The 12,667-nt window shown below is 37.6% G+C and overlaps 1 protein-coding gene across 1 annotated transcript; it reads right to left on the bottom strand.

Annotated features, from left to right (window-relative positions):
• Positions 1-3,708: 3,708 nt before the first annotated feature.
• Positions 3,709-8,019, bottom strand: LOC136040326 (uncharacterized). The gene is made up of 3 exons (XM_065724568.1): positions 7,992-8,019; positions 4,836-5,105; positions 3,709-4,310 (listed from the first exon to the last, which is right to left on the bottom strand). Exons 1-3 carry the CDS (start codon positions 8,017-8,019, stop codon positions 3,709-3,711), a joined length of 900 nt encoding a protein of 299 aa, XP_065580640.1.
• Positions 8,020-12,667: the final 4,648 nt, after the last annotated feature.

The raw sequence follows: 12,667 nt of genomic DNA, 5'->3' as shown, positions 1-12,667 counted from the left end.
GCTCAAACTGGTTGACTGATTTGCAAAAGTTTTAGTTACTTTGACTGTCTGTCTTGGTATTTGCTTTGGCGTGACTGTTGTTTTATAAGATTCCGTCGAAATTGTTTATGGCAAACGGTTTTTGGTATGGGAAGCTGTTTAGTGCAGGAAACGACTACCTCAGGTTTCTGCTCATCAAGAGTTGTGATTGGTATGCTAGATCGTCAACCGGGGCGTTACTGTACTCCAGCAGCGCTAAGTTGAAATCATGTCCCGCAGTATCTGTTTTGATAAGAATATCTTTGACTGTTTGCACTTTTTTTTTGCTAGTCCATTTGACTAGCTAGGGGACGATGTGGTTTAAGACGTTTCCCAATTATCAATGAACTTCCGGAATAGTGTGGATGTGAACTGGGGGGTTTTGTCGATTATTACGGTACGAGGGGTTCCGTAGCGGGCGAAATTTTTTACTTAAGACAGGATATTATGTGATGTGCATTGGTATTTCCCCCCAATTTATCGACTTAAAAAAAGCGACTGTTCCTACTTAAATTGTCACTGTTTTGGTAAGTCACGGAGTAGCTGATTTAGTGATTATAGATTGTGGATATGCCTTGCAAGATAGTTCATCATTCCTAATAGTATCTGATCTAATAATAGTTCGTCTTTTGTAGAAGGGGCTTCTTATGTCACGCAGCGCTCAGACCTTTTCTGGGTCTGGGTTTATTCCGTTTTCTGATATGACGTGCCTGAAATACGGTATGCTATTGTACTTGAATACGCATTTTTAAAGGTTTAGTTTGACTCCTTTTTCACGGGCTCTTATGAGAGCACTGCGAACATTCGCGTCATGTTCCTTAATGGTTTTTCCTTAGATGATAATGTCGTCAATAATAATAGAGATGCCTTGGATGCCTTCAAACACATTCTTTTGAACTTATAACGGCCGTATGATGTGTTGAAGGTCGCCAGCTGAGATGATTCTTCGTTTAGGACCAAAGACCAATAACCATGACAAGCGTCTAGTTTTTTGAAGAACTCTGCCTCAGCAAGTCTAAGTATTGCTTCATCGAATGTTGGTATGAGGTGGTGTGGCCTTTTGATAGCCCTGTTTAGGTCATGTGGGTTGATGCACACTGGGAGGCTTTTTCCGGGCTTTTCAATTACAACCATGACGTTTACCCAATCTGTGGGCTGGAGTACCTTTTCGATTACTCCAAGCTCTTCCATCCTATTGATATTTAAAAAAAAAATGGGGATGGGTCTTGTTTTTTTTTTGAAAATGGGGATGGGTCTAGCTGGTACAGCTTTGAAATCAGCTCCTCTTTTAAGCTTGATGTGGCATTCTCCTTTGAGTTGTACGATACCGAGGAATATATCTTAGAATTCTTCTGTGAATAGGTCTGGTTTCAGGACTTTTGAATTTTCTACTTTCAGGATCAGTTTTATTAGTTTAAACTTGCGACTTGATTCAGAGCCTAGGATTGGTATGGGGTGTCCCGGTATGTAATTTCATCAGTTGACAAACATGACGTCAGTCGAAAAACAACTTCATGACGCATACAGCTCAATTTTTAAAATGACGTCTGTCGACACACATGACGTCAGTTGACAAACAAAAATGACGTCGCTCGGCACACACACACACACACACACAAACAGCTTATTTTTGTATATATTGATAGATATACATGCCGGTACTTCGGTTGAGACCTCCACTTGAGTGTTATCAGTGAACAAACTGTGACCAATCAGTGAACAAAGAATAAAATGAGTTAGCAGCCAGTTGAACTTTATCCTTTTCAATCGTAGACATCGTGACGGATGGAAACTTGGAAAAATATCTTATATAATCTTGGTATTATAAAGCTATCTGTAACTTTTCAGGATCAAAAGACCGTAGATGTGTACCAATTTACACAAATTTGTAGCCTCCTTTAGCAACCGATTCTCACTTACAAGTCCCTCTCCCGTGATATACATCAAGTTTACCGGAAACAAATAATGGGTACACCAACTAGCAAAAGTTGCAAACCTCTCGTCGCTGAAGATCATTGTAGCGTTACAGCTGATTATTGCTTACAACTCCCCTACATGTCTTACAATCGGGAACCAAGTTGTTCTTAACATCAATTACACCAGAAACAGACAATAGGCACACCAATCAGCGAAATTTGCAAACCCCTCATTGTCAAAGATGATTATAAGCTAATAGTCGACTGTTGCTTGAAAGTCCCCTACATATCTCACAATTGGTATCGGCCTATTTTTGGTTTAAGTGTGTACCTTACCACTGAAGTTGTCAACCCCTTGAAACTTTCAAACTGATGTATCTCATGAAAGAATTTTTGTACCAAAAAATGGATGACATATACTTTGATCAGCTCATCAAGGCCTATCGATTGCCGTTGAAAAAAAAAATCTGTCTGTCTTAGTTCTAAAGTTGAATTTTTTGCCGGAGGCCAACTTTCTAACCTTACCTTAGACCTTAGATCCTCTTGAGCCATCGGTGCCACATAGGGCGTCGACGAAGTCTCTCCATTCATCACGAAGCTGTGCGGCTGCAGTGATATCTTCCCGTTGCGGAGTGAGGGAAATTTTTGCCTTTTTCAGGTCCCGATCATACTGCCTCCGCAGTGTGTGTTTTGGTCGGCCTCGTCTTTGTCTTCCTTCAGGCTGCCATTGATACACTCTTGAGGGCAGTCTGTCTTCGGGTATGCATAGAAAATGACCCAAATATAACCATGTTCGTTTCTTCAAAACTTCGGTCACTATGGGCTGGTTTGTTTTCAGCCGGATTTCCCTATTGCTAATTTTCTGATGCCAACTGATTTTGAGGATCCTTCGAAGGCAAATGTTTTCGAATCCAAGGATACGTTTCTCAAGTTGTTGGTTGAGTATCCAACATTCACTGGCGTACATCAATATAGACAACACATTGCTGTTGAACAGGCGAAATTTTAAACGAAGTGAGTATTTGTTGCTTCTCCAAATTGGTGTTAGTCTGTTGAAGGCGCCTGATACTTGTCCAATCCTTCTCTTGATTACAAATGTTCCATCGCCAGTATTTTTTATCCAGCTTCCTAAGCATTTAAATTCTTGGACCTGTTCAACAGATTTATCGGAGCATTGAAGAGTTAGGGGGAGCCAGATGTGGACATACTTTTGATTTATCGACGTTTATCGACAATCCGACCTCTCGGGCTTTTTCTGAAATTTCATCAAATAGCAGATGTAATCGATCTTTGGCGTCTTCAAGTAGTACTATATCATCTGCAAAGTCACGATCTGCGAGTTGTTTGTTGTTGACGTTTACTCCGTAGCCCTTAGACTGTCTGAGTACGTAGTCCATAACTATTGTAAATAAAAGTGGTGATAATACACATCCTTGCTTGACACTAGTCATGATTTTGAAGTATCTTGTAACTCCGTTTTCTGTTCGAACACAGCATTCTCTTTCTTTGTACAGGGCGATAATTAGTTTTACTATCTTGGGGGGTATTCCATAGTATTTGAGGATTTTCCATAAGGTTTCTCGGTCAACCAAGTCAAAGATCTTTTCTAGGTCAATGAAAAGAAGATATAGCTTTTTTTCCATTCCTTTGAGTCGTCAACCAGCATTCTCAGCGTGAAAATTAAGCCTGCACATGATCTTCCAGGTCGGTAGCCGTGTTGTTCATCATGAAGATATTGGTCCAGTTTCTGCTGTAGGCATTGTAGTATAATAATTTACAAAAGTTTAATAGGTATCAACATTATGTTAATACCTCTCCAGTTGCCACAAACAAGCGCATCGCCTTTTTTGAAGAGCCTAATAATGGTTCCTTTGGTCCAATCACTGGGCACTTTCTGGTCACTCCATATCTGAGTTAGTAGCTCAACCCAAACTGTCATGTATTTGCGGACTGAAGTTTTCAGCATCTCAGATGTAATACCATCTACTCCAAGCATTCTTCCGTTCCTTAGCTTTCTGAAAGTGGCTATGATTTCTTCTGGAGACGGTGGTTCTTCATTTACATTAAGAATCATAAATGGAGTGTCAGGAATTATATCTTGGTCATTTATTCTCGGTCTATTTAGTAGGTTCTCGAGGTGGGCTGCCCACCTCTCGTCAATCATCAAAGGGTCTGTCAAAAGGGCTCCATTCTCATCTCTTACTAGGTTAGTCCTGTTAGGTTTGACTCCAATCATCTCATTGGTTAATCTATAGACTGTTTTCAAATCTCCCTTCTTTGCTGCTTCTTCCGCCAAAGCTGCTTTCTGTTCAATAAATTGCCTCTTGTCGGTCTGGACACTCTTCTTTACTTGTTTGTCTATTTCTCTATATGAGACTTGCAGAACAATTAATTCAGACGCGTCCAAGGCCGACAGAATGGAGAGTTTGGCTGATTTTCTTGAATCAATTAGTTTCCAGGTTCGTTCGAAAATCCATCTTTCTTTTTTTTTCTTCTTATAGCCTAATTTCTCTTCTGCAACTTCTCTGTACGTAGTTTTAAGTTTCTCCCATATGCGTCCGACATCTGCCCTTTGTTATAATTCCGATTGCCGGGCTTCAAATCTATTTGAAAGTTATAATTGGAACATTCGTGCTGTTTCCTTGTCGTTCAGTTTTTCAACATTGAAGGGTTTGTGTGTTGTCGGTTTATTGTTTTTCTGTGTCGCTTTTAACTTTAGATGGATCTTAGCAACCATGAGGTTATGGTCTGATTGTATATCAGCGCCTCTGTAGCCTCTCACGTCGATTAGACTCTTCCACCATTTGCTTGAAAAGATGAGGTGATCAATTTGATTGCACATGCGGCCATCTGGTGAAGTCCAGGTATATTTGTGAATGGTCTTGTGTTGAAACAAAGTACCTCCTATGACAAGGTCGTTGTTCAGGGCGAAGTCGACAAGTAGCGCTCCGTTTTCGTTCATATCACCTATTTCATGTTGTCCCATGACTTCAGGAGAGTAATTGCGACAAGATCCTACTTTCGCATTGACATCACCTACGACACATATGATATTGTGTCTAGGAATTTCTGCAACAATACTTTGTAGTGTTTCATAAAAGTTGTCTTTCTCTATTTCATCCGCTTCGTTAGTTGGTGCATAGCAGGCAACGATTGAGAGTTTTCCATGAGCTGACCAAAATCATGCGTAAATAATTCTTTCGTTTACAGGTGTCCATTTTAGCATAGCTCGCCTAGCTGCGGGTGACATCAGAACACCCACACCTGCTTGGCGTCTGTTTTCATGTCTGCTGTATGCGAGGACGTGACCATCTTGTAGGGGTTCCATCCCGCTACCGAGCCATCTAGTTTCACTAATGCCTGTTATGTCTATATTTTACTGTATCACTTCTTTCAGTATCTGTTCCGTTTATTGAGATCTGACTCATTGTTCTCACATTCCAAAATCCGAGCTTCAGTTGTTGCTTTGTAGTCAAAAATTGGGTCCAGGGGCATGCTGAGGTTGTTAGGGAAGTAGTAGTCATATCCGAGGCTAAAGTCGACGATTCAGTTGCTGGTTTCTTTTTTAAAGGGACAGGTAGCAAGCCTTTTGCCCAACCCTCTTCCTTTCGCAACCGGACTTGGGACCGGCTTTGGTGGAACTTTCTAACACTACCACTTAAAAAGGAGCAAAGGATAAGCTCTAATTTCATTAGCAATGAGAGAACTTCTAAAGTTTAAGAGGCATATCTGATACCATTTCTCTATTGTAATCCCAAGTAGAACAAAAGGAATGGTAAAGTCAACTGAAATCACAAACAGAAATGGGTAGAAACAATAGATGGCAGCACTTTCGGATCAGTGGGATAATAGCACTTTTTGTTTCTGTAAATTTTTCTATTTATCACTCAAAGAAGATATATTGGCTGTGGGGCCGGGAAACTGCCGCATATATTTAACACTTATAGATTTTAGTCCATCTTCAATTTGAAATTGGTGCCTGCCTGCTTGCCTGCTAGGACGGACCTTTCCACTCGAAAGCAGAAACGTGATTTGATGAAACGAAAGCTTGGCCGCACAACTTCAGATACTCCTTTCTGACATAGGCTATACAAATCGACTTCACTTCGCACACCATAGGCTCTGGCTCGAGGACAAGCAAAAACCTTCCTATTTGGCCCCAGGCAAGAGTTCCACGGAGCTTTCCAAATATAATGTCATATTTATCAATCCGGCCTGAGGTCCACACTTTCCGTAAAAACTGCAAAGGTTAGACCCTTACCAGTTTCCAGGAATAAGCTGAGATCGACGGCATAGGAAAAAAAACAAAAAAAACGGGACAAAACCAAAGTGTTGCTCTCGCAACAAAATTAAATAAGCAATCATGGCAAATAAACATACAGCAGGCACCATACAAATGAATAAATGAATTAATAAAACGAGTAAAACTTGAATTAAATATGCAAATCAAGCTTAAAACGAACAAAATTACAACAAACAAGAGTTTAGCTGCTGCTCCCGTCCCACACTGTAAAAGTCTAAAACCTACTGCATCATTGGCACTTTACTGAAAACTATTAGAGTCTTGGAAAGAAATAATAAAATTACATTGAATTTTTGTGAATAATCATATTAATTGCTAAAAACTCACCAGTTCAAGATTGGACTTCATAGTAATTTTCACATTTTTTTTTCAATATTTAATTGTGTGCAAAAGAAAATATTTGTAACATAATTTGTTTTCAGTAAGCGCAAATGAAACAAATTACTTACACTTTTACAATTAGAGAATGGGACTGTAGCCAAACTCTTAGTTCTAGTGATTTTTGTTCGTTTTAAGCTTGATTTATATGTTCAATTTAAGATTTATTTATATTAGTATGTGTTGTATGTTTGGTTCATATGATTTTTCATTTTATTTCTGTTCGTTTTGGGTTTCATTAATTCTATATTAGTTCAAAAAAGTTCCAATTTCCGGCCCTTTTGAGTTTGAATTATATTGAGTTTGAAAATATTTTGAAAAAATAGAAAATTTTAATCGGATACTTTTGGGGAAACAAGTGTATCAAGGGGGAGGGGTGTCTGGTTACATTATGATTACTGTTGACTCCTAAAAAGGGCAGAGGAAATTTAAATTTCTAATCAAATGAGCCACCTCCAAAGTTTATACGACCACGCCTCCCATTAACACTTCATATGTTAACGATGGGTAACTAGCATAATTTATAGCCCTTTCCCCGAGGGCTGGAGGCGGCGGGAGTTTCAAACCCGAAACCATAATTATTTGATATTTGGACTATTTTGAACGGAATCGCTATATAAAAATTTTGATCTGATATAATATGAGAAAAGAGAGGAGAGAGGGGGTTGGGGTGCTAGTGGCCAATTGATCACTTTTGACTCTTAAAATAGATCTGAACTTTCAATTTTCAATCAAATAAGCTTAATCCAAAATTTATATGACCCCCACTTCCTGTCACAGAACGTATTGTATTTTTTCCCAACAACACGAATAGTTGCGCAATACCAGCTCACGCATCATTCTTGAAATTTTTGGAGACATACCAAGGAATTCTCGAAAACCAGTTTGCACATTCTTGAAATGATGAAAAAAGGTGTTAGCAACTCCAATATTACATCGGGATAGGGTTCTGCTTGTATGGATTAGAGGATACTACTTTCAGCTTAATTCCCATAGGCATTTCTAGGATACTGCAGAAACAGTTTTGACTTTAAACGCACAGAGTGTCTTTCGATTTAGCTCAACATTCTTTCGTACGTTTTGAAAGTCTTAAATTAACTCATTTAGCGATTCCTGAGATATTAAAGATACTCTTACGACCATCCGAATGCACAAAGAGTCTTTTGATTTACATTGATATCACCCTAAACATGCCCTGAAAATTTCAACTAAACACGTTTAGACAGTTTCTGCCTATCTGCAGGACATTGCAGATAAGCCCCTTTCGTAATCTGGATGCACATACTTCATATTTTAATTTAATTCCACATTCCCCCCAACAAGCCTTGAAATTTTCTAATTAGCTCAATTAGCAGTTTCTTATATATAACAGCTACGCTCCATGACAACCTTGGATCCAGGCATTGTGAGGACGAACTCCTCAAAATTCCATGGAAGTTTCATACAATCTTAGGCCTAGTAATAATAGCAATACTAATAGCATGCACATAGCGCCTTTTGGCTATTTCATCATCCCCTCAACATTCCTCAAAAGAAAAAAAAAGAAAAAAGTAAAGTCCAGTGGGTCTGCATGCCTATGTGTTATGTACAATTACTTTGCATATAATGTAGTAGGAATTGTTTTGTAATTTTACACTGCCCAAATACTTTACTCTTCCCCCCACCCATAATGTGCAAATATATACCCCGAATTATATATTTTCCGTCTCTTCTGTCTGTTTTTTTTTTGTCTTGTATCACGCTAGGCTGAAAGAAACCAACAATATTCTCTCAAGTTTTCACCTTCACAGACTTACAACTAATGGTACTAGTATCACATAAGTAGTAGTGGTAGTAGGAGAAGTAGTAATTGTGAATTATTAGTAGTAGTAACAGAAACAGCAGCAGTATTAATAACAGCTGTAGAATGGACATGTTGCCTTTTAACACCCCCCTAATGATACCTCTGAAGTTTCATCTTGATACGGTAACCCGTTCCAGAAATATTGCTGATGTGCCCCTTTGACCCCTTCTTGCGACCCTTTACATCTTAATTCTCTTAGCCTTACAAGTAGTCACAATGGAAGTTATAGTTGTAGTACTTTAGCAGCAGAAGCGGTGGTAGTAATGCTAGAAGTAGCATGCAAATATTATATAGTTCGTTACCATGAATTGCTTGATATAGACCCAAATGCCTTCACCAAGCTTTCAACTATAATGACAAATGAAACTTACGAGAAGTATTGTTCCGTGTATTTATCAGCTAAATTAAGTAGTTCAACGCATCCATGAACATCAGCAAATGCTCTAATTCCAAGGCAGTTAGAAGGATGAAGCTGGGGAGCAAGGAATTCACAACACTCGTCTTTTACACCGTTCAACTGCAGTAAATTGGCAGCTGGCAGTAGTGTCAGAAAAAGTAAATAAAAAATTGTTTTGTTAATAATCATTATCAAACAGTTCGTGGTAACGAACTGTAGTAAGGAGCGACCCGGCTCAATAGTAACCAAAACTAAAAAAAATTGAATTTTGATATCAATAGCTACATCAAAAGAATTGCATTTTAATGTTGATTTCAAATATATAGGTTTCATCAAGTTTAGTTCTACACATAAAAAGTTACGATCCTGAGAAAATTTTGTTCAGCATAGCCATTTTGTTCAGCATAGTCGAAAACCATAATAACTATGTCTTTGGGGATGTCTTACTCCCCCACAATTCCCTGGGGGAGGGGCTGCAAGTTACAAACTTTGACCAGTGTTTACATATAGTAATGGTTATTGGGAAGTGTACAGACGTTCAGGGGGATTTTATTTTGTTTGGGGGTGGGGCTGAGGAGAGGGGGCTATGTTGGAGGATATTTCCTTGGAGAAATCTGTCATGGGGGATGAAAATTTCAATGAAAAGGGCGCAGGATTCTTTTGCATTACTATAAGAAAACAATGAAAAAAAAACATGAAAACTTTTTTTCAAATGAAAGGAAGAAGTAGAGGAATCTGTCATGGGGGAAGAAAAATTCAAAGAAAAGGGCGCAGGGTTCTCTAGCATTACTATAAGAAAACAATGAAAAATAAACATGAAAACGTTTTTTCAAATGAAGGGAAGAAGTAGCATTGAAACTTAAAACGAACAGAGATTATTACGCATATGAGGGGTTCTAAAAATACTTTAGCATAAAGAGCGAGGTATTTAGGAGGAGATAAATACCTTGCTCTCTTTGCTAAAGTATTTTTAGTAATTTCAACTATTCATTCTACGGCCTTTCTGATTCAGGGGTCATTCTTAAAGAATTGGGAGAAAAGTTAAGATTTAGTGTAAATAGCGAGGTATTAACGAGGGTACAAACCCCCTCGTATACATAATAAAAATATAATGTTATGAAAGTTTGTTACGTAAGTTAATTCTTAAGTTACGTATATTTTTTACTAATAAAAACATTCGTTAAAAATTAAAAGTTCTAGTAGCCTTTTTAAGTAACCGAAAAATTGGAGGGCAACTAGGCCTCCTTCTCCACCCCTTATTTCTCAAAATCGTCTGATCAAAACTAAGAGAAAGCCATTTAGCCAAAAAAGAATTAATATACAAATTTCATTTTAATAATTTATGTGCGGAGAGCCAAAACCAAACATGCATTAATTAAAAAACGTTCAGAAATTAAATAAAAAAAAAACTGATTTTTTTTAGCTGAAAGTAAGGAGCGACATTAAAACTTAAAACGAACAGAAATTACTCCGTATATGAAATGAGTTGTCCCCTCTGCAATCCCTCGCTCTTTACGCTAAAGTTTGACTCTTTGCCACAATTCTACTTTTTAAAACAATTAAAAGCTTTAGCGTAAAGAGCGAGGGATTGCAGAGGGGACAACCCATTTCATATACGGAGTAATTTCTGTTCGTTTTAAGTTTTAATGTCGCTCCTTACTTTCAGCTAAAAAAAAATCAGTTATTTACTCTTGAAATATGTCCACAGCGTTGTCTTTGCAAGCAATTAAAAAAAAAAGAAGTTTTTTTAACTGAAAGTAAGGAGCGATATTAAAACTTAAAACGAACAGAAATTACTCCGTATATGAAAGGGACTGTTCCCTCCTCAACACCCCGCTCTTTACGCTAAAGTTTGACTCTTTCTCTCAACTCTACTTTTTAAAACAGTAAACCTTTAGCATAAAGACCGGGGCGTTGAGGGGGGAAGACACCCTTTCATATAAGAAGTAATTTCTATTCATTTTAAGTTTTAATATCGCTCCTTACTTTCAGTTAAAAAAACTTTTTTTTATCTAATTTTTGAACGTTTTTGAATTAATGCATGTTTAGATTTTAGCTCTCTGCACATGAATAATTAAAACGTAATTTGCACATAAAATAATTTTTTTTGCCTAAATGGCTTCCTCATAATTTTGATGGGACGATTTTGGGAAAAGAAAGCAGGGAATAGGCCTAGTTATCCTCCAATTCTTTGGTTATTTGAAAAAAGCAACTACAACTTTTAACTTTTTACGAACGTTTTTATTAGTAAAAACATACATAACTTACGAATTAATTTACATAACGAATTTCTATATTCGTATGTTTTTATTACGTTTATGAGGGGGTTCATTCCCTCGTCAATACCTCGCTCTTCACACTAAAGTTTAAATTTCGTCCCAATTCCTTAAGAATGACCGCTAAATCACAAAGGGCGTAGAATAAAGAGCTGAAATTGATAAAATTACTTTAGCGTAAAGAGCGAGGTACTAGGAGGGGTTGACCTCCTGAAATTGCCCAGAAATTACCAGAAATCCCAGAAATTACTCCGTATATGAAATGGGTTGTCCCCTCCGCAATCCCTCGCTCTTTACGCTAAAGCTTTTAATTGTTTTAAAAAGTAGAATTGTGGCAAAGAGTCAAACTTCAGCGTAAAGAGCGAGGGATTGCGGAGGGGACAACCCATTTCATATACGGAATAATTTCTGTTCGTTTTAAGTTTTAATGTCGCTCCTTACTTTCAGCTAAAAAAATTAGTTTTTTTTTATTTAATTTCTGAACGTTTTTGAATTAATGCATGTTTGGTTTTGGCTCTCCGCACATAAATTATTAAAATGAAACTTGTATATTAATTCTTTTTTTGGCTAAATGGCTTTCTCTTAGTTTTGATCAGACGATTTTTAGAAATAAGTGGTGGAGAAGGAGGCCTAGTTACCCTCCAATTTTTCGGTTACTTAAAAAGGCAACTAGAACTTTTAATTTTTAATGAACGTTTTTATTAGTAAAAAATACACGTAACTTAAGAATTAACTTACGTAACAAACTTTCATAACCTTATATTTTTATTATATGTACGAGGGGATTTGTACCCTCGTTAATACCTCACTCTTTACATTAAATCGTAAGTTTTGTCCCAATTCTTTAAGAGAGACCCCTGAATCAGAAAGGCCATAGAATAAATAGTTGAAATTACTAAAAATACTTTAGCATAAAGAGCAAGGTATTTATCTCCTCCTAAATACCTCGCTCTTTATGCTAAAGTATTTTTAGAACCCCTCATATGCGTTATTATCTCTGTTCGTTTTAAGTTTCAATGCTACTTCTTCCTTTCATTTGAAAAAACGTTTTCATGTTTATTTTTCATTGTTTTCTTATAGTAATGCTAGAGAACCCTGCGCCCTTTTCATTGAATTTTTCTTCCCCCATGACAGATTCCTCCAAGGAAAGATCCTCCAACATATCCCCCTCTCCTCAGCCCCACCCCCAAAAAAAATAAAATCCCCCTGAAAACGTCTGCACACTTCCCAATAACCATTATTATATGTAAACACTGGTCAAAGTTTTTAACTTGCAGCCCCTCCCCCAGGGATTGTGGGGGAGTAAGTCATCCCCAAAGACATAGTTATTATGGTTTTCGACTATGCTGAACAAAATGGCTGTCTCAAAATTTTGATCCGTTGACTTTTGGGAAAAAATGAGCGTGGGAGGGGGCCTAGATGTCCTCCAATTTTTTTGATCACTTAAAAAGGGCACTAGAACTTTTCATTTCCGTTAGAATGAGACATTCTAGGACCACTTGGTCGATACGATGACCCCTGGGAAAAAAAACAAAA

This window comes from Artemia franciscana, chromosome 20, assembly GCF_032884065.1.
Source record: "Artemia franciscana chromosome 20, ASM3288406v1, whole genome shotgun sequence".
NCBI classification, from domain to species: Eukaryota; Metazoa; Arthropoda; class Branchiopoda; order Anostraca; family Artemiidae; genus Artemia; species Artemia franciscana.
Note: the sequence above shows the minus strand (reverse complement) of the source record. Positions and strands in the feature narration are given on the sequence as shown.

Excerpts from the sequence above, each read along its gene's own strand:
- LOC136040326 (XM_065724568.1), bottom strand. The coding sequence starts at position 8,019 with ATGCCTGGATCCAAGGTTGTCATGGAGC. Across the intron at positions 5,106-7,991 it reads ATCCAAGGTTGTCATGGAGC|CTCATGGAAAACTCTCAATC; the intron begins GTAGCTGTTATA and ends GATTTTGGTCAG. Across the intron at positions 4,311-4,835 it reads CAACGACCTTGTCATAGGAG|TCTCATATAGAGAAATAGAC; the intron begins GTACTTTGTTTC and ends TTGTTCTGCAAG.